The sequence below is a fragment of the Ceratotherium simum genome, chromosome 2, assembly GCF_057802395.1.
Source record: "Ceratotherium simum simum isolate JZ-2026a chromosome 2, ASM5780239v1, whole genome shotgun sequence".
NCBI lineage: Eukaryota > Metazoa > Chordata > Mammalia > Perissodactyla > Rhinocerotidae > Ceratotherium > Ceratotherium simum.
Genome location: NC_141901.1, coordinates 3,594,946 through 3,616,741, shown reverse-complemented (window position 1 = coordinate 3,616,741; position 21,796 = coordinate 3,594,946). Strand labels below are relative to the sequence as shown.

Genomic DNA, 21,796 nt, shown 5'->3' with positions numbered 1-21,796 from the left:
TGTAATCCCGTATAGTTTATGCATTTAGAAACATTATTCTGAGAATGGCTGCAAAGCCTTTACCAGACTGCCAATGAGGTCCGCAGCACAAAAAAAAGACTAAGAACCTCTTTACCTCCTTCTGGCAGACATAAAATAAATATATGTGGTGACATGCCTCTCCAATTGTTTTCAATTGTTTTAATTTCAATAAATTTTATTACGATCTAATTCATTCTAGTCAATAACCTTTAACTACATTAAAATCTGTAGATCAATATAGATACAGATGAGGAAGAACATTATATAGAATTTTCTAAGAGATTTAATTCTAGCAGACATACATGTTGAGTGTGAGCCACTCAATACCATAGTATAACCACATATATATGTACCATATGTATAGGTACCACACGTGTGTACCATATGTACCATAGTATACCATATAATAAGTACTACAAATTACAGTGAACATTATAATGGTAAGTTCAACAGGGCAACTAAAAATATTATCCATAATATTTTAAACCTGAACTGTAAGAATCCTTCCAGTAAAGCAGAGCTGCTGATGTCTGAAACGGAAACAATCACATTTGCTGACAGTGCTTAGAGAAGAAGGTTAATGAGTCAATGCTAATGAGTGGAGTAAGAAAGTCAGTCAACAAATATTTCTGCCGTACTAGGCACTAGCCAGTGTAAAGAAGGAGTCAGTGGTTTATAAATAGGTCTAAAGAACCTAAATATCTCATCTGGAAGAAAGAATAATAATAATGACATAATCTCCAGACATCTCACAACTCCATCAACGTCAGTCCTAAGGCCAAAAAAACCAGTGCCTCATAAAATACAGATTTGGGAGGAATTAAGCAAGCAGAAGCCAAGCTTTCATGGAAATGTAAGTAAAATAACTATGAAAATAAATTTTTTGGGGTGCTTTCCTTTGTATTGTATTTGTACCCACTTATATTTACAATTTATATAACTATATATTTAAAAGTTTTATAAAAACAGGCAATATATAAATACAATCAACCTTCAACTGTTCATCCTAATGAAATGGAAAAAAAGAAATGGATAATGGAAACTCTTATTTTATATTGTCTGTTCCCAATATCCTAGTGAGGTGACTTGACTAGCTACTCTCAAACTAGCCTGCAACTGAGGAAGAGAACATTGCTGTAGGATAATCCAAGAAGTAGAGTTAAAAAAACTAGATTAAAGTAACATTTGTAGAATTCTTTACACTTTATAAACCACTTTCACACACATTCTCTGAAGCTATTTAATAGTTGTCTGCATGTGGTATGCATTGTACAAGTATTGCTATAACTAAAAGAAGATTTAGAATTAGTTCTTTAAACTACCAAATTGCAAATGGTTTTGGTATTCATTTCTATTAAGTACACTGTTTGGTCAGATGTCTGTGTATGTTATATTGTCTAACACAACAGTTTAAAATGGACATTTAACTGAATAACTATACTGAAATTATACTAATAGGTGTACAAAGTGATGAGAGAGAAAGGAATATTTATTTATTTTGTGAGGAAGATCGGCCCTGAGCTAACATCTGCCAATCCTTCTTTTTGCTGAGGAAGATTGGCCCTGGGCTAACATCCGTGCTCATCTTCCTCTACTTTACATGGGACGCCACCACAGCATGGCTTGACAAGCAGTGTGTCGGTGCGCGCCCGGGATCCAAACCTTCGAACCCTGGGCCACCGCAGCGGAGCGCGTGCACTCAACCGCTTGTGCCATGGGGAGGCCCCGAGAAAGGACTATTTAAATGAGGTAGATGTATAGTGGTATGGGTGTTGTCAAGCATGAATTCAAAGAGATAAAGAGTCATATTCCTTTAGTGGATAGGTAGTGACAGAGATGGGAAGGAGGGACTGTTCCGGAAGATACACCCAAACCTCTGTGCCCTTTCCTTATCCTGTGAATTGGCCCATTAATAGGTTCCGTGTATGTTTGAATCTGATGGCAAAATACGTAGGTAGCCACCCATAGGTCTCAAAATAGCAGCGGGGAGATTTGTGTAAAGGGACTGAGTGATGGTTTGTTATAGAAGGTCAAGTAACTAGAATGAGGAGTGCATTCTAAGGGGTGATGGGGACAGGCCAGGGTGTGTGAGAGGTGGACAGGTAGGCTGAGTCCAGGTCATAGGAAAATGTGAACGCCAGCTAGGAGAGTCTGGAATGTGCTCAGTCGTCAGTGGGGAACCATGGAAAGCTTAAGTGGATAACTACTTTTAAAAAGGCGAAATTTCTTTAGAGTTTTATGACACAGATAGGAAGACTTTACCTGCCTTGTTCATCTGTGTATCCCCAGCACCCAGAAGTGTGCCAGGCACACAGAAGGAGCTCACTGTATATCTGCTGAATAAATGAAGAAGCTTGAAGGGCCTCTGTGGAGAAATGGCACAAGATTTAAAAGCCATTTAAGATTATTTTAGGTCTTTGGAAGGCAATTTGACAATAGTCACCAAGACTCATAAATATTCCTATCATTATTTAAATTCTATTTGTGGGACTCTATCCTAAAGTAATAATCCTAAATGAGGAAAAGCCCTATGCATAAAATTTATTACAGTATTGCCTTTAATAGAGAAAAAAATCAGTCTAACAACTGGGAAACAAGTTATTGTGTATATTCTATCTATGGGGTACGTAATATGCTGTCGTGAAAATTATGATTATAAAGACAATGTAATACCAGAGGAAAATATTTGTATTATTAAGTAAAAAAAAGAAAGCGGAAACACCAAGATGCACAATTGTAGAGTATGATTATAAGTTATGGGGAGCGTCGGGGTGGGGAGGAAATCTCCCTCAGGTAAAAGAGTTTGTCCGGAGGTGGCAGAACACTTGTTTTTTCTTTTCTCTTTATCCTTCTACGTATCTTCCCTACTTTTCATAATTACTTAATTCACTCAGCAAATATTGAGAGCCCATATGCGCCAGGCACTGCGCTAGGAACTGCGGGAACACAAACCTGGCCTCATGGAACTTGCATTCTAGTTGGAAGAAGCAGAAAATTAACAAGATAAATCAATCAAACGGCCTATTAGAAGACCAGTGCTCGGCGAAAAATAAGGCAAAGAGAATAAACCTGATACTGCATTCCCTTTCTGACCCGGACGGGAAGCTCCTCACCCAGCTCAAACGACACCCGCTGCAGCCGGGCCGGGCGGGCGCATATAGGTTGCGCGCGGGAGCGCCAGGCGAGGTGGCTCACGTGACTCGAGGGGCAGGAGGAGGAGGACGCAGAAAACGCCGAATTTGGCTCCGCACTTTCTCTTCAGAAAGGCGGGCGGAGCCGAAAACCAAACAAACGCCTTCTGAGCGATTAGGGGCGGGACGAACGCGAGCGGACTGGGCCTCCGGAGCCTAGGCCTTGGCCGGGTTGACTTTTCGGTTGTTGGTCGCTGTGGCTGAGCGGTCTGCGGTCGGGCTGAGACGTGGGAGCAATGGCGACCTTCGTGAGCGAGCTGGAGGCGGCCAAGAAGAACTTGAGCGAGGCCCTGGGGGACAACGTGAAACAGTAAGAGCTGTGCGGGCGCAGCCTCCGGCCTCCGCGCGGGCGCGCCCTGGCCTCGGGCTGCCCACTCACCCACCCACCCCTAGACGGTCCACCGCCGCGAGGCCTGTGCAGCCTCGCGTGGCGGGCGGCGGGACCTCCGGGTTTCTCCGGTCGGGGCCGAGCGGGACACCGGGACTGCCCCCACGGAGGGGCCGGGCGCCCCTGGCTCGCGGGACCCGGGCGGGCGCCTTCGCCCGGGACTCTCTGCCCTGGGGCTAGGGGCGTGGGGGGGCGGGAGAAACCCACCTCACGCCCAAGGGCCTATCGAGCGGGTGCGGCCCCGGCGCGGGACGCGGGAGGCCCGAGTGACCCGGAGCCCGCACAGGGAGGCCGCAGGGCTTCCTGGAGGCGGAGGCTTGTTGAGCTTGGGTGAAGTGTAGGCACTATCGGTGAGAGCACTGACAGCAATTTCGGAAGGCATCACACCCTCCGGTAAAATAATAGGCACCGAACACCACTGCAGTTACAGTGGTGATAGCAGTAGCGGGCATGTATTGAACACCTTTTAAGCGCTGTAAATGTACTATCTCATCTTATCCTCACAACAGAGACGTGAGGTAGGTACAGTTATTATTCCCATTTGATGGATGAGAAGACTGAGATCTAGACAGGTTAAGTGACTGTTCAAAAGTCGTTGCAGGGATGGGACCCTCACGTCTGGTTCCTGGCTCTGATCCCTTCCAGGAGGTGGCAAAGGACCGCAGAGGCGCCCAGGCAGGGGCCCCAGCGTGCAGTCGGGTCAGAAGCTGAATGGCCGAGTGTAGAATCAATAATTCAGCCGAGGCCGAAGCCAAATAATATCATAGAAGGAACGTCTGAGATACAAGGATGCGTTTGGAAATTTTCAAAACATTAATTGTTATTACAGTTTTATTTTTCAAAAATACAGGAAGCAAATTTTAAACGTTTAGAATTATAATACTTGTGTTGTTGCTGCTAGATGGCTTCTGTGATATTCTGCATATTTGCATTACTCAATAGATGCTCACTTTCGGATGATGTTGCTGGAGGAATAAAATATTTGTTCTTTCTTCTTCCCATCTTCATAGTCTTTATTTTGACTGAATTGAAGTTACTTAACTTGGATGTCATACGTGATTTTTAGAGTTTTTCCTTCTTGTGAAATTTTGGGGTGGCCGAGTCGACCATCTGTATTTCATCCTAACATGATATGCAGAATTCCTGTGTAAGACTTCTTGAAATACCCATGGCCTGATTGGAATAACTGAAAACAAAATATAATTCTTATAAAGATTATTTTAATATTATGAACGTTATTAAATCAAACTTCTACAAACACTAGAATTAAAATCTCATCTATTATTTTGGTATAATTATTATTTTTTTTTGAGCAAGATTGACCCTGAGCTAACATCTGTTGCCAATCCTCCTCTTTTTTTTCTTTTTTCTCCTCAAAGCCCGAGTACATAGTTGTATATCCTAGTCATAGGTCCTTTAGTTCTTCTTTGTGGGACCCCACCTCAGCGTGGGTTAATGAGCCATGTGTCTGTCTGCGCTGGGATCCGAACCGGTGAACTCCAGGCCACCGAAGCTGAACCCCAGAACTTAACTGCTTTGCCACTGGGCAGGCCCCTAATTATTTTTTAATGAACATTTATTGACTTCCAAAGATAAAATGTTCTACCTAAAGTTATTTATTTATTTATTTTGTGAGGAAGATCAGCCCTGTGCTAACATCTGCCAATCCTCCTCTTTTTTTGCTGAGGAAGACTGGCCCTGGGCTGACATCCGTGCCCATCTTCCTCTACTTTATGTGGGACGTGGCCACAGCATGGCCTGACACGAGCCCCACCGCCAGCAGCGGAGCGCGCGCACTTAACCGCTATGCCAGGGGCCAGCGCCTAAAGTCATGTTTTAATATTCATGTTTACTGTCAGTCTATTTCTTTGCTTATTTAATTAATTAAAAATTCTTAATTATTTTAATAGGTAAAATTGACAGCTTTCACCTTCATTAACTATAGCTTGTTCACTTTTGTAATACTGACTGCTAAAATTTATATATTTTTTAAGCACAATAGACTTTTCACTCTGTTACATCTAGGATGCTTACAAATATTTGAAAGTGAATGTTTCCATACTACAATGAATCTGAAGGCCCTGGCTTGTGTGTTTAATTGACTGATGAGATGTGATGGTGACCTCTGATCCCACGCTCATCACACAGGTTCAGGGTTGCCAGAAATGTCGAAGTTGGTATTCTCTATTTGGTCTTTAAAGGCCAATGTTGGCTGTCAGACGTTGGTCAGAGACAGATGCTGAAGCTAAATTGGATGCACCTGTAGCATGAATCTCCACTAACAATGCAGTCAGAATGCGCTTGTGCCAGGGACAGTTCGTGGTACAGTGGTGGTCGGTGTTTCTCCATTCTCTCGTTGTCTTTTTCCCCTTCTGCTCCTTAAAAAGTGCCTCTTGGTTGAACAGTCTATAATACTGCTATACATTGATTTCTCACATTTCTTTCATGCATACTTTGCTTTGGTTTGTACAACCTGACCATTTAAATGTGGTCCTTGGTGGTAGGTAAAACATATGGTGTATAAGGAACTCGGGTGTGAGTTGTTTTCCGTTTATCCAGTGGTCCGAATGTCCCTTGTGTCAGGTGGTATGCCCACATCAGCTTCTAGAGAGACATGGGCTCTGCTAGCTCACTCACTTTGTATAGTATCCAGTAGAGTGTCATGTTCAAATAGGTGCTTAATTTTTCTGATGGCTTGGTCCCATGTCATTTTTCTCCAGGTGTCTCCACTGCTTCCTAGTCTGACCCACTTATACTTGTCAGCCATCACCTCACCTTCCTAGAGGTCGACTAACTTTGTTTTTGGTATTGTTAAGGAAAGCAGTCATTTGTCCGTGGGTGTCCAGGGAGTCCACACAGGGACCAGGATTGGGGAGCACGTCTTCCAACTCTGGACAGCCACTGCTGGCTCTCTGGGTTGGAAAGTTTGCCACTGGATGAAATAGATGGTATCACGTTGGCAGAGCCTCCTGGTGGAGCCTTGTCTTCGTTCTGGAACAAGTTCACACACTCAAATATGGATTTATTTGCATCTTTCTTATAAAATAGTGATACAGGGATTTTCAATAATGCAGTTTTTCTCATGTTGTTATCCTCTTTTGTTGGATAGAATGGGATAGAAAAGACTTTTGTTTTTCTGTGGAGCTTTATTTCATTAATAAATGTTCGTAATTTTTCCTGTCCTTAAAAAAAAGAGCATTTAAGTGTCCACTGTTGGGAAGTTATTATTGACTAATGAGTGTGTGAATATCAGTAAAAAGTGTGCTGAGCTCTAGAACTAAATGTGTTTTGCTGTTGAGTGAAATGAGTCTTGGGCAACCTGAAGACTCCATTAAAGCTGTGGGTTTTCTTGTGAAAAAAAAAAAAAAAGAAAAGCACATGAAGCCAAACCTTTGCATGCAATTACATACATACATAGCCAGTTACATACAGAGATACACGCTAAGACGACTTGAAGTTAGTCTGTGCAGGAGAAGCCTTGCCGTGGGTATAACCAGGCAGTGAGAGCATTTAACCAGCTCGTTAGGAAATGTTTCCTTTTTTTCTGTCAGGAACTCAAATGAGCATTAGAAAGTAGCTAAGTGTGAATTGAAAGTGATGTAAGCTGTATACTGAGTAATTTTTCATCCAGCTCTGTGAACAAAGAGCAGCTTCCTTAAGCACTGAAGCAAGGGGGTGTGGTTGTGAAAAATCATATATTTTATTCCTATTTCTAATAATGTCGTTAAGGTGTAAAAGATTGATTCTTTTTTTTCCTGCCAGTTAACTAGTAATTTTTATGACAAGTGGTTGGTTTTCACTTTAAAAACCACTAAATTTCTCATATCCACGGGTATGTTCTTTGTGGTGAGGTGTTTTAGAAACCCATTACTTCAGCCAGTTAGATTGAAACTTGAGTTCATTTGAAAGGAAAGAGGTCGCTCAGAATCAGCTTTAATGACCACTACCCAACCCCTAACACACAGACATTTTAAAAATATAAATCTTTTTCTTTGTTGAGATATAACTGACACATAACATTGTATTAGTTTCAGGTGTACAACATAATGATTTGATATTTGTATACATTGCAAAATGATCAACACAATAAGTCTAGTTAACATCCCTCACCATACATAGTTAAAACAATTTTTCTTGTGGTGAGAACTTTTAAGATCTACTCTCTTAGCAACTTTCAAATATGCTATGCAGTATTATTAACTATAGTTAATAATACTTTTAATAATACTTTTAAAATGTAAACCTTAAATGTAGGATTCTAGGGAGTAGGTCCTTTAGAAAGGCGACAGTGAGGAAGGAAAGGGACAGCTGTGGTTTTTGGCTCAGTGACTCATGACTCCAATTCTGTGACTACCTGTCATTCCCTCTTAGGAAGGACTTTCGTTCCTTTTTCTTCCAGTGTTATTCTGATTCCTAGGTGTGTTAGTTTGCTAGGGCTGCCATAACGAAATACCACAGACAGAGTGGCTTAAACAACAGAACCTTGTTTTCTGACAGTTTAGGGAAGCTGGAAGTCTGAGATTCGGGTGTCGGCAGGGGTGTTTTTTTCTGTGGCCTCTCCCCTGGGCTTGTAGATGGCCATTGTCTGGTGTGTCTCTCCCTCTCTCCGTGTGTCCTAATCTCTTCTTGTAAGGACAGCAGGCACATTGGATTAGGGCCCAACCTAACGACTCCATTTTAACTTCATTACCTTTTTTTCTTTTGTGAGGAAGATCAGCCCTGAGCTAACGTCCATGCCAGTCCTCCTCTTTTTGCTGAGGAAGACTGGCCCTGAGCTAACATCAGTGCCCATCTTCCTCTACTTTTATGTGGGACGCCGCCACAGCGTGGCTTGACAAGCAGTGCGTCGGTGTACGCCCGGGATCCGAACCCAGCCCGCCAGCAGTGGAGCGTTTGCATTTAATTGCTCCACCATGGGGCCAGCTCCTTCATTACCTTTTTAAAGGCCTTGTCTCCAAATATAGTCACATTCTAAAGTACTGGGGTTGGGGCTTCAACGTATGAATTTTTTTGGGGGATACAGTTCAGCCCATAACACCAGGGAATGCAAAATTTCCTTCCCTGGGAGTTGGAGCAGGTAAGGTGAACTTGGGAGAGAAGCAAACCCTGTGGTTCTTAATATTGTTTCTGCCTCTGCAGATACTGGGCTAACTTAAAGTTGTGGTTCAAGCAGAAGATCAGCAAAGAAGAGTTTGACCTTGAAGCTCATAGACTTCTCACGCAGGATAATGGTAAAAAAATTATCTGGGGAGTTATTTTACTGTTCCGAAGTTTTCCCAGATTTGCAATAAATTAAAATCTTTTTCACTTAAAAAATAAAATTTGGTTTTAGTGATGCGTAAGTTCATTTTAATAATGTGGATATTTAAAATTAAGTATAAAGAATGGCAGAGTAGGGGATATCCAAAATCCTTAAAAGCTAGACTAAAATAGTGGTTTCCGTATGTTGTAAATATTTTGTATTTGACATATGACAATCTTCCCTTTTTCAGTCCATTCTCACAACGATTTCCTCCTGGCTATTCTCACGCGTTGTCAGATTTTGGTGTCTACACCAGGTAAGGGGGTGGCAAGAGTCCAGGGATGTCAGTCAGGAAGGCCACGGAGCACTGAGCTTTAGCTTCCTTTCACGGATGGCGTGTTTGCAAATGAACTGTTCTTTGAGCTGCTCAGAAGAAAAATTTTATTATGTAGGTACACATTCTTTTATAGAACCTTGTAAAGCAGGCTATTTCCCTGTCCTTACACTGACTTTTGGTCTTTACTCCCCACTCAGCTGGATGTAGATCACGTGAGCAAAGGGGAAGAAATGGGTGGGTGGTTGGGATGAAGAAGTTGAGAGGAATGAAGAGAGGGTGGTTGGTGCTGGGAGAGGGTTTCGTTAGATAGAGGGAGGACGAGGTACTTGGTGGGGAACCACAGCACATGTTGAGAACCTGGACTTGCACTTGCCTTCTGGAATGAGATGTTAGCCCTGGAAGGTTGGAGCTTCAGCGTGTGTGGGCTGATTGTCAGTGCAGAACTAAAGGGAGTGGAGAGCAGCGTGTTGGGGAGGGGTGGAGCTGAATCTGCCGCTTCGACCTGAATAGGCAGGGAGAGAAACACCGACCCTCTGCCCCTAATTCTTTGGAGCTTAAGTGGTACGAGTAACCTCTTTCAACCATCTTATTTTAATCAGTTAGTCAAAAACAAATACTTAAATATGTTAAAAATTTGCCTCATGATACAATTTATCCTGGGCTCTTGTTAAAAACTTGGATTCATTGGTACCTCCTGCTATAGATCAAGTTTAATTTTTTTGTTTTTAAAGGGCCTGTGGTGATTCTCATGATCATTTAAAAGCCCATGTTTATGTAGAAATGGCTAGTATTTTGTACCGTCCCTCACTATTGTGTGATAACGAATTTAGAGAGGATCTCCTGAAGCCTAGTTCCTCCACACTCAGATAAGCTGCCCTTGGTGTGAAGAGTAGTGAACAGTGAGCGTTGTTTCTGGAGGTTGGTGTTGGAGCAGCGGCTGCCTCTCCTGGCCCTCCCCAGACCCCTCCCTTCAGTCACACTGTGTCAGAGCTCTGATGTTCTGCTTAATTTAGACAGAAGTGGACTTGAGCCAGTTAGATCATAATCTACTTCATTGTATAAAATTTAATGTGATCGGAAGAGCCAACCTTGTGAGGACTAGATCTTACTTTTTAGGTACTTATATTCTAGAGTGCCACACACCCAGAAGATAAGTGGAATTATCAGAAATAAAAACCCTGGTTGGTAGGAGTCAGGAGACTTGGGTTCAGGTTTAGATTTTGCAACTGGCTTAGATAATGTTTTTGGGTGTTCTTAGCTTTCACATTCATAAAATAGAAGCATTTATATCTACCCTACAGGGTTATAAAAAAGCAGATGAAAGGACATGTGAAAAAGTGCTTTTAAAAATAAAAAATGCCAAACAAAATGAAGTGGTATTAGTAAGTGTAGGTGGCTGATTTTAATTAAATAAACCCTTTGATATTCTTGAATGTGTGTCATTGGTTATTTTAAAGTAAATGAAGAGGGCCGGCCCCGTGGCTTAGCGGTTAAGTGCGCGCGCTCCGCTGCTGGTGGCCAGGGTTCGGATCCTGGGCGCGCACCAACACACTGCTTGTCCGGCCATGCTGAGGCTGCGTCCCACATACAGCAACTAGAAGGATGTGCAGCTATGACATACAACTATCTACTGGGGTTTTGGGGGAAAAATAAATAAATAAATAAAATTATAAAAAAATAAAGTAAATGAAGAAACGTTTGGAATTTGAGAGGTTATTTCTCCATCAAACACCCCAGACATATTTCCTCATAATGAAATTAATATTTGCTGGCAACAAAGAGATGATTTCTATTAAAAGTAAAATATAGAAATATAGTTCTCTGTCCTTATAATAATTGTGGGTGAGTTGTTTTCTATTTTTCTAAGCTAGGCAGGAAAGACGATTATAATAATATTATTTATTGAGCACAGTGCGCTAGACACTTTACATGCATTATCTTTAATCCTCGACAACTCTTCAGGGTAGCTATTATTAGCTGCTTTTTATAGATGAGGAAACAAACTTCAGAGAAGAGAAGACAAAACAAAAGAAAATAAAAACTAACCAGAGGCCCTATCTAACTAGTAGGTGGAAGTGTTGACTCCAAACCAGAATCTAACTGTTGCTGTAAAGCCCTCCTTATTGTCGGAGTCAGCCCTTACCATGCTTTGCTTCCTCACCCGGAGGATTTGGCCACACAACGTCACCTGACACCCAGTTCCATTTATCAGGCATAGATTTATTTGGGACATATCTAAGATTGGCTGACCCTATCAAGTGAGATGTGGGTGTGCCAAAGACACTTAAAGTGAAGGAGAAGAGGGACTTGACTTCCCAAACTGTTCTTTTTTAACTGAGGAACTTGGAGTATTTTTTTTCAAAGCTTTAAAAACTCATCCTTCCAAAAACATCAAAATGGAAATAATGTTTTGCTAGGATGATGGGTGATTTCTTTTTCTTTCTTAAGTTTTTTAGGGGTGTTTTTTTCCCAAGTGTGCTATAATAAGCTTATATTACTTTGATTTTTTTCTTTAATACTAAACTATATATGTTCATGGTTAAAAAAAATAGTATAGAAGCTCTTATAATGAAAAGCTTCTTCCCACCGCTAGACCTGTTCTCCAAGACAACTACTTTTGTTCTTTCCTTTTCTGGTGGGACCTCCATAGCTCCTCATAGAATGCTTAAATCTCCTTCTGGATTCACTGATTTTCAACATCTGTCTCGTCTTATTGCTCTGTGTTTCGTGAGTTTATCTTTCAGCCTTTCTGTCCAATGCATTCTTTAAGCAATTTTTATAGCATCTTCTTTTTGTTTTATGGATACGCGTCTTCTCAGACTTCTCTGAGGATGCCAGTTAGAAATTTTTCGAAGTCCTTTGTGTTGCCTGAATTCTTTATCTCTAGGACCTTTACTTTTTGTTTAGCTTGGTCTTTTTAGCTTTGTTTAGCTTGGTCTTTCTTGTCATGTTACAGATTGTCGTCAGATGTCTGGTGATCATGTTTAAGAATGAAGCGTAAAACTGCCTGGAGATTTTGCTTCAGAGGGAGCTGAGAGGAGGCCAGCTATTACACTGGCCTTCCTCAAATGCTAGTGTGCAGTGAGCTGTGCTCTAGGGTGCCAGCATCCATACCAGCTACCTCAGTAAATCCCAGAAATTGTGTTGTATTTCACTAAAGAAGAGTCCTCCATTCTCTCTCCACCCTCCCCCCAACCTGTTGTAAATGTTGTGCTATGTATGGGAGTGAGCAGAGCTGGCTTCCTGGGCCAGGAACTGCCCATCAACTTAGGAGGGCCCCCCACTTGGTTTAGAGTTCTGCTGTGGTTGTCTTGAAATTCTTAGTTTTTGGACAAGGGACCCTGCATTTTTGTTTTTTACTGAGCCCAGTCCTGGGGGTGAGGGACGGGGTTTGTGTGGATGACTTTTGAATACAGACCTTCCGTTAATCTTGTTTTTAGCTTTACTGATCCCTCCTGGTTTCACTTTCTCCGGATGCAGATTCTTTGTGGATTTCTACTAGGCGGGTTGACTTGCTTCCGCCTCATTCACCAACCTTGCCTAGCCTAGGTTGCAGCTTCCATGTGTCTGCTTTGTAAGTCAGCACCTTTTTTGCCCTTCCTTGAAATGTGTTGAGATCTCATCTTGTCTGCCACTCATTTTCTTCCTTATCTCTGTTGTGGCTGTGTGCCCTTTACTTTCCTCTATTGTCCTTCTTAGTGAGGTCTTAGAAGAGAGAGCAGATGAATGCCTGTGCTCAGTTCATCATCTTGAACTAGAAAATTCTGTCCTACTTTTATAGTACTGCTGCTACTAATAAACAAAACACACAATAAACATTAATTAAAAATATGAAAAACAAATTTGTCTTCTTAAAAGAATAATTTTGGTTACAGCTAGAAAAAATGTGATTTGAGAGAATTTATAGTTTTGTTTACAGAAGTAGAAAGAGAAGATCTGAATTGAAGCATTTATTGTTTATTTTCATCACTTGAGCATTCCATACTTTTTTAGCCCAAAATGAAAACAAATTTAGCAGTTATCAGTTGTCACTGTTTTCTCGCATGGTTGTTATTTTTCTGTCTCATAGAGGGCGCTGGATCTCTGCCCTGGACAGGGGGCTCTGCAGCCAAACCTGGAAAACCAAAGGGAAAGAGGAAGCTTTCTTCTGTTCGTCAGAAGTTTGACGTAGGTTGTTCTTCAGTAGATCTTGGTAACGGCTGATTTAAGCACTGGTGTGGTGGCACTGGCTTTAGTTATTAAATGAATATTAAATTGTTGGTAGTAGAGTTGAAATAAAAGGGGGCGTGATTTGGGGAGACAGGGTGTTACTGTACTTGAAGTTGGTGAGGGTTTCAAAGATTGTGAGTCCCAGGTGTCTGAATTTTTATAATTCTAGTTTGTTATTGCATGCATGTTAATGTTATCATCAGTACCTGATAATTTTTCAATGATTCAAAAACTATACCTGTGTTCTTTCTCCTCTTAAATATTTTTTTGGATTGAATAATGTTTCTCAGATTGAAAAGACTTCTGTTCCAAGGGTCTAGGAGGCCTGGAGGCCTCTGGCAGGATCCTGGTGATACCCAGCTAGGTCCTGAGCCTTCTGGGGATCAGCAGAGAATTTATGAAGGCATTTGGCTGTAAAATTTGTAAACATTTTAGAATAGCTTGCTTTTTCCAGTGTACATCAAGAGAACAAAGTTTCCCAAAATTATCCCTTTTATAGATTTGACTGGGTATTGATAGCTTTATTGATTACCATCAACAAACATTGATTTATTTCTACCTTTGCTTTATGTTTTATATTAATAATATTCAACCTGGAGGGCATCAGTATCTCCAGAGAGGCACACTTAGTTTAAAAAGGCATGTGTGATATAAAATACAGTTTTATACTTGGAAAATGGAAAAAACAACAAGTGTTGCTTTTATGATACAAACTTCAAACAGGGACAAGCCATATTTGCTACAAAAACTTATATGTTGGGCTTAAGCACAAGCTACTAGTGGCATATCTCCCACTGACGATGGACAATATAAATGGGCTGTCAGATCTCCCAGAGGAAGGCTGAGGTTTTATGAGTGGAAAAAGATTGAGAAAAACTATTTTAAATAATTAGTATGACTGTGTCTTAGATTCTCTGCTGAGAATTGTAAGTGGGAGATAATGGTAACTAAATAGTTATATTATGCAACATTATTGTGGAATATTTGTTGTTAGATCTGTTATATTGGTTATCTAGGCTTTTTAGGACTTAATTAAAGCATTAATTATATATTTATACTTTCAGAACCTGCTTACTTACAAGTATATTTAAAATGCTCTGACTTATTTGAAAATAGTTTTATATCTTCATCTTCTCCCTGTTATTTTTAGCACAGAGCCATATAGTCTGTGATTACCAAGGTATTGATTGAATAGAATAAACTGCTATGCATACTGCCATTACTCCCTTTAATTCATGTCTTCATTATTACCATGTAATGGGTGTGAATCTTTGATGTTTGTACATGACTTGCTTTTTTTTTTTTAGCCCCTGTGGTAGGGTTTTGATGGCATTAATTTGTAGTATCTCAAGTCTAATACATTGGTTACTTTTTTTGTGTCTTATTACTTGCACTGTGATGAGTAATTTTGAAAAGTTTTCTTACCCATAGCATAGATTCCAGCCTCAAAACCCCCTCTCGGGAGCCCAGCAGTTTGTGGCAAAGGATCCCCAAGATGATGATGACTTGAAACTTTGTTCCCATACGATGATGCTGCCCACCCGGGGTCAGCTGGAAGGGAGAATGATAGTGACGGCTTACGAGCACGGGCTGGACAACGTCACCGAGGAGGCTGTCTCAGCTGTGGTCTATGCCGTGGAGGTTGGTTTGCTGGTGGCAGAAACAGTTTTATAGATTGGATGTGATGAGCTTGTGTGTGTTGTTGAAAGTTGGTACTGCAAGAAAAGAGCCAAAGTGTCACTCTGATCTCAGAATTGTCATCATTGAAGTTGTTTTCTTCTGAGGGGAGAAACACATCACAATCCAGACAGTTGCCTTCAGCTATCAGACCAAGCTTTTCAGAAAGGTTACTTAGGGCATAACACTTCTGCTCCATCTGAGGTTTAATTTGTCAACAAGGGAATAGTTTTTAAGGGAAAAAAATGAGATTGAGAATCCTAAAGATTAAAATCACGGTTTTTGTTGTGGTACAGCATTTGAAGAGCGTTAGACTTGGCGTCTGAACAGTGGGATTCTTGTCTCAGCGCACACTTTCATCCGTCGTTTTATTCATTTAGTTATTTGACAAAACAAATACATTGAGGTCTGTGGTGCACAGGTGCTGTCAGGTGACGGCGGGTAACTGCTTTCCCTTCTCTGGGCCTCCGTTTCCTCACCTGTCCCTCCCAGATTCTAACAGTGCCTCATGAAGTTATAGACATTAAACAGATTCTGTGTGTGGAAACTATGAATTGTACCATGAAGTCCTAGTGTGAGGTGATGTTAGTGGTATAATTGAAGCACCACCATGCCTGGTCTTGGCTCCCCCTAATACAGTGGGCGGGGACTAGTTCTGTCTCTGTTCTCATGACATTCTCCAGCCCTCTCTTATGTACTTGGCTCTCATAAAGGTCAAGAGATATTAAATACCTATTTTTGTTTATTTCCTATATATCTGCTGTTTATGTGACTTTTGAGAGAGCCGGGGTTCTTTCCTTGCAAGGATTTTAGTAGATTGGGCACTATGACCATTAAATCCCAGACCTTGAAACTTTTTGTCTCATTTTAAACCAAGTTTCAAGGTAGTTTGCCTGTTTTAGAAAAATTATATATTTATTTATTTTTGTACTTTTATTTAAAGCTATATGAAAATCATTTTTGAGAGAGAGGAGCCAATTTAGAGTTATAAAAACCTCTTTAATAAATTTTGTGTAGAGTAAGCCCGTCTTAAATAGAACTAAATAAAAATAGTGCGTCTCCCTCTGTCCTGTACCCCTACTCTGGGGTGGCTCTGTGGCTCTTTAGTGAACATTGATTTGGTTCCAGCACATGCTAGACTGTCCCACATCTCCGTCCACTAAATGCCAGTAAACATTTTTTGGTCAGTGGAAGTTTTATGATTTGCTTTTAAAGAGGAGTTCATGCTTTTTTTTCTTTTCTTTCTTGTTTTTACAGAATCACCTTAAAGATATATTGACATCGGTTGTATCAAGAAGGAAAGCCTATCGGTTACGTGATGGTCATTTTAAATATGCCTTTGGTAGCAATGTGACCCCACAGCCGTACCTGAAGAATAGTGTAGTAGCTTACAACAGCTTAATAGAAAGGTACAGGAAGTTTCCTGTGATTTTTCGTCCATCCTTTCTAGTTGTTACACCACTATTCTGTAGTAGACCACTATTCAATAACTGGGTATTGTGTTCAGTAAGTCTGAGGTACCTTTGAGAACAGTACAGTTTTATTTTCTGAAGTTGCATCCTTCCATGATAACTCATGGGTTATTTTGGTACTCTTTATCAGAAGTGAGGTTGCAGAGTTTGATTGCTGCATGTGGTTTAATGTGAATGCCCCCTACGTTCTGAGGTGGAATGGAGTACTTCCCTCGGGCGGTGCGTCCTGATGGCTTCCGAGGGGCAGCACCTGCCTGGAGGTGGAGGTGGGCCTCTGATTGTTGGGTCGGGGTTGGGTTTCGTGAAGGGGGGGGGGGGTAGATGTTCCTCCAGGTCCTCACCTGGCTTTTGTAGCTGCAGCTCAAGATAGTGGCCTGTGCTGGGTGTCACCCTGTTGTGCATGTCTGGTCTCAGCTCTGGTCTCCGGGCTCCCAGGATCTCTAATGTCCCGAGTCACCCCTTCATGAGATGACCTGGATACTTTCACCCATGTGTTCTCTGTTTCACCCTCTCACCTCCCTCTCTCCCTCCCCCCCAAAAAAATTTAGTCTGAATTTTAAGCCTTTGGGAGAGAGAAAACAATGTAATTTTCCTTGTGGTAACTGAGTGCTGGACTTTGTGTGTCTGGTTAGTTAGGGAGAAGAGGTGAAGAGATGATAGGGAGATACAAGTTCAGAGGGAGAAATGTGATTGGGAAGGCAATAACAAGAAGGGAGGGCAAGAGGTGTGATGGGAAAGGGTGGAGGGTGGGAACACGAAGAGAGTTGGACAGGGCAAAGTGTTGACGCCACATGGAGGGGCTGTCCCAGTGCCTATTTCATAGCTCCAAAGACCTAGACACAGCTCCCAAGGCCTGTTTTGAAGAGCACTGTCTTAAATTGGGTTCACTATTTAGATTGCTGTATGTGAAGATTTACTTTCTCAATCTCATTTAGGCATATATGTTTGGGATTGTTTGTTCTCATTTGTAAGTCATTCTTCTCTAGAGAAAAACAAACCAAAAAAGTGGCTCCTTGTAGTGGGTGAATGCTGGGAGCAGTGTCTATGACCCTCCAGGCCTCCCGAGCCGCCCATTCCTGCTGGCCAGTCCCTGGGAGGACTCCTGCCTCACTGTGGGCTGCTTGTTTCTCAAACAGAGCTGCCTTTGTCTGAGCCGGAACCCACGCTCCTGCCCCACTGTGCCTTCCTCCAAGCCGCCGCCTCAGTGTTGTTTGAGCTCCTCTTTGTTCTTCAGAATTGTATAGGTTATCTCCCACTGTATGGTGATACAAAAAGTGTGCCTGACTTCCCAGCTGATGTTGTTATCTGGGTCCCATTTTGAGAAATTTGCAGGATCTGGATTAGTTTTCGTCACCCCCCGTTTTTGCCTGTTGCTTCTTTTGTGCTGTATCCTGTCTTGCTTGTTATTTTTGATCCTCTTGTCTCCAATACCATTTATTTTCCTCTTCAAGTCAGTTGTTTTCAGTTTGATTTACCTTTAATTAAAGTCTTTTTTTTTCCCCCGACTAGAAGCTCTTTAAGGGCAGGAAACAATTTTCGCTCAGTATCCTGAGCTTAGTAAATATTTTAACATTGTGGAGGGGGGGAGGGTAAATGTGTTACTCTTGTATTTTGTTTCCAGCCTGACAAATGGGTGCCTTTAAAAATTAAAATTACAGACTCTTCATGTATATGTTAGCTAAAGAATAACTGGGTTTCTAATTCATGTTAAGATATTTTTAATAAGATGTGTTCTAGCAGCCCATTTCTCTCCTAGTTTTCGCTTTTCTCCTTCTTAGTTACTGGGAATGTTTCTAAAATACTTTGTTTTCAGCCCTCCAGCCTTTTCTGCTCCTTGTGCTGGTCAGAATCCAGTGTCTCACCCGCCCCCTGATGATGCTGAGCAGCAGGCTGCGCTCCTGCTGGCCTGCTCTGGGGACACGCTGCCTGCATCTTTGCCTCCAGTGAGCATGTATGACCTTTTTGAAGCTTTGCAGGTAACTCTTGGCTCTTTAAGGTTTACCTGGATTTATGGATAGGTTCAAAGTTTCTTCAAGTCTACAAAGATACTCAGTAGCTTTTCCACTTCCAGGCTTTTCATCAGTTTTTATTGTTTGTTATTAAAGCCGTTAGTACTAGCCTCATTTTTCGAATCCTGGGTGAAAGAGTCCTTCCTAATTTACCTCTCCCATCCCCCACCTCCCCAATGAAAGAAAGAAAAGGAAAAAAGTCCCCTTGTTCCATTATTCCTATTTCAGAACCTTGTTATTTCCTTGTTTTCTTGTTATCTAGTTTGGAATTCATTAGATTCTGGCTTAAAATTTATAGGTTTGTGCGTCTTTTGTGTGAGTGTTTTGCTGATCTAAACCTTTTATTTTATATGTTGGAAAAATAAGGATATTGAGGTATAATTGGAGACTTGCTAATTTTGTAATCCCAGGTCCACAGGGAAGTCATTCCTACGCACACTGTGTATGCTCTCAACATTGAGAGGGTCATCATGAAACTCTGGCACCCAAACCATGAAGAGCTACAGCAAGACAAGGTCCACCGCCAGCGCTTGGCAGCCAAGGAGGGGCTTTTGCTCTGCTGAGTTAGGATTTGAGGGTGGGACCCTCAGCAAGTTCAGCGATTATTGAGAATCGAATGTTCTTTGGGTCCACATTTCAAGACTGAAGTGTGTGGTGTAAATGTGACCTTTCCTATGGAAACATGACAGAGTATGTTTTGTGTGGCTACTGTGAAGCCATTCATATCAGTCTGACTTGGATAATGCCGTGTGTGTGTGTGTGTCCCCCTCCCTCCCAATTATGGGAGTCTGTGTGTGTGTGTGTTTCCCAATTATGGGAGTCGGCACTGATGAAATTCTGTGCCTGGAATGGAGATGTTCAGGCATCTGAGGCTTAGTATCCTCTAGTCTACATGGGAGGTAGAGGACATCCTAGAACAAAGAGGCTGTTAGAACTTAGTCCCCAGGATCAGCAGGACATCTGTGTTCACTGACATCATATAGTCTGTATCTGGCAAGTCGAAAATTTCTGCCTTTCTCCTCAAGAACTGTGCTCTTGAATTTTGGTTGAAATAAACCTACACAGTGTTAAAAATTAGATACCTCCTTTAGTGACCAGTTTAATTTTTAACAAATATAGGTAGCTCCCTAAAAATTCATTACAACTCCATAGAAAATATGACTTAGAAATGCTGTGCTATTAGACAAAATAAAGTCCTTCCTTTGTATTACAAACCTAAATCAAAACAAACAAAACTCTTGGATTGTAATTAATTAACCTTATGTCTTCTCATAACTCAAGTTTCTTTTATAGAGTTAATATGTCTGACGACTTTGATTGGCAGGTTCACCTGTTCATTACTCCTACAGAATATGCTTTATGAAGTCCATGTAAACATACTGGATCTATACCTGGTAATTCCCCTATTCCTATGAAATACCGTGTTTCTATCCTTTCAAATGATAAAGTGAAAATAACTTATATTTGACAGTGTTACTAATAACCAAGTTAATTTTTTTAGAAAGATGTTGCTTTTTACTCACGAGATAGTGTTGGTGGATCTATTAGAATGTACAGATGGGTTTGTGTAGGTCTAAATAATATATGTATAGATATGTGTATATGGTCTAATATCTGGATCTGTGTATTTGATTTTGTACTTTAAATGTGACAAATAAACCTTTTGGGAGAAAACTGTTTGTTTATTAAAGTAAACATACAAAGATACCGCCTTCTACAGAAATGTGAAAAGCCCTGCTTTATGAGATCTTAGCAGAGACTTCTCAAAAGAAATGCACTAGATGAGAAAGATTAAAAAGCAGATTCCAATTAAGGTATGTCATTTCTTCCTTTTGTGAGGTGTAGATTAAGACCAAAAAGGAAAAATAAACAGCTTACTTTTCAGTTCTTGGTACAAGTCTGAAAAGCCCTTTAGAGTTTTAGATGAGATAATACTCAGCAATTTTTAGGATTTGGAAGAATTTGAAGCGACATCTTAACTGAATGTAGTGGTTTTGTTTTGGACTATCCATATACCTGGGCCTTCATGCTAAGTATGTGTTAAATTTCATGTGTCCATAGATGGCGAGGCAGCCAGGAGCCTCATGCGTGCCCTGCTGCCCTTTGCAATGGCAGGTTCCCTAGAAGTCCAAACAGAAACTCCTCCTCTCTGGGACCTGGCCTGAATCCCCGCAGAGTCACCTCCTCTGGTGGAATACAGGACCCCAGAGGACTCCCTTTGCCACATGTTTTGGGCCTACACTCTAAGATCTGCTTTCCATGCTGATTTTCCTCAAGAATCATTTTGTGAAGTTGAAGAGACAGGGTTGAGGGCAGGGCAGGAAAGGACAGTGATACTTAGGCGGATTTTTCAAGAGAGCCCCTGAATTCGAGCACCGTTGCCAACTGTGGGATCCGGAGAAAGCTTACTATCAAGCATCATTTAGAAAAAAAACTATTTCAATGAGGAAAAAAGCTGTTAGAAACCCGATAGTTTCAGACTTAGAATAAAGCTTATTTTTCCTACAGAAATTTCAGTAATGACTTTTAGCTACAGATGTATCACTACAAAACCAGGTCTGCTAAGGCCCACCTTACTTTATACCAGGCACCCTGAACACTGGCTCAGCACATTGTTACCCCCTCTATCATCCATGGCTGTGATCAACCAAGCACCCGTCTCCTCCAACTCTTCTCCCCATTGACTGCATGTTCCTCAACGGATTTCACAATGATTTTCTAAAGGATTATCTGACTTTTACTATAGGTAAATGCCTGTGGTCCATCACATCTGACTTACACTGGATGTAGAATTAGGGTAAGGAAGCTTGGTTTTAGGGGTCAGACTTAGATACTGTGGCCAACAGATTGGTTCAGCATTTAATTCTGATGGCTTAAAAAAGGAAAAATGTCCTGGAGAGTAGACTACTACTTATTTAACTGAATCTATGGACATGGTCAGTTGTCAGGACTAATTTTACCAAAAGCATACCATGAAAGGGCATATAGGTTCATCATGCTTTCATTTCTAAAGAAAGAAATTTATGAAAACGAGTACTAAGTGTTCTGTTCATCGACTTGCTAGCATGTTACCACTCATTGAAAATGAATATCCCTTTATGGATTTCCTTCATGAGATTTTGGTAACGTACCATTCCTGAGAGCATCTAAACATGACAGAGAAAAAAGCTGTTTATGCCAGGCCTCCCCCACCCTTTCAAAAGCCAGTTTAAAACACACATATAATTTTTCTTCCCTTTGTCTTCAAAGA

The 21,796-nt window shown here is 41.2% G+C and overlaps 1 protein-coding gene across 1 annotated transcript; it reads left to right on the top strand.

Annotated features, from left to right (window-relative positions):
- The first annotated feature begins 3,302 nt into the window (after nt 1–3,302).
- Nucleotides 3,303–20,220, top strand: TADA1 (transcriptional adaptor 1). Its single transcript, XM_087437405.1, has 8 exons — nt 3,303–3,522; nt 8,740–8,831; nt 9,093–9,158; nt 13,249–13,346; nt 14,820–15,029; nt 16,323–16,474; nt 18,351–18,513; nt 18,957–20,220. The coding sequence occupies exons 1-8, from the start codon at nt 3,449–3,451 to the stop codon at nt 19,107–19,109; spliced, it is 1,008 nt and encodes a 335-aa protein (XP_087293531.1). The 5' UTR covers nt 3,303–3,448; the 3' UTR covers nt 19,110–20,220.
- The last annotated feature ends 1,576 nt before the right edge of the window (nt 20,221–21,796 follow it).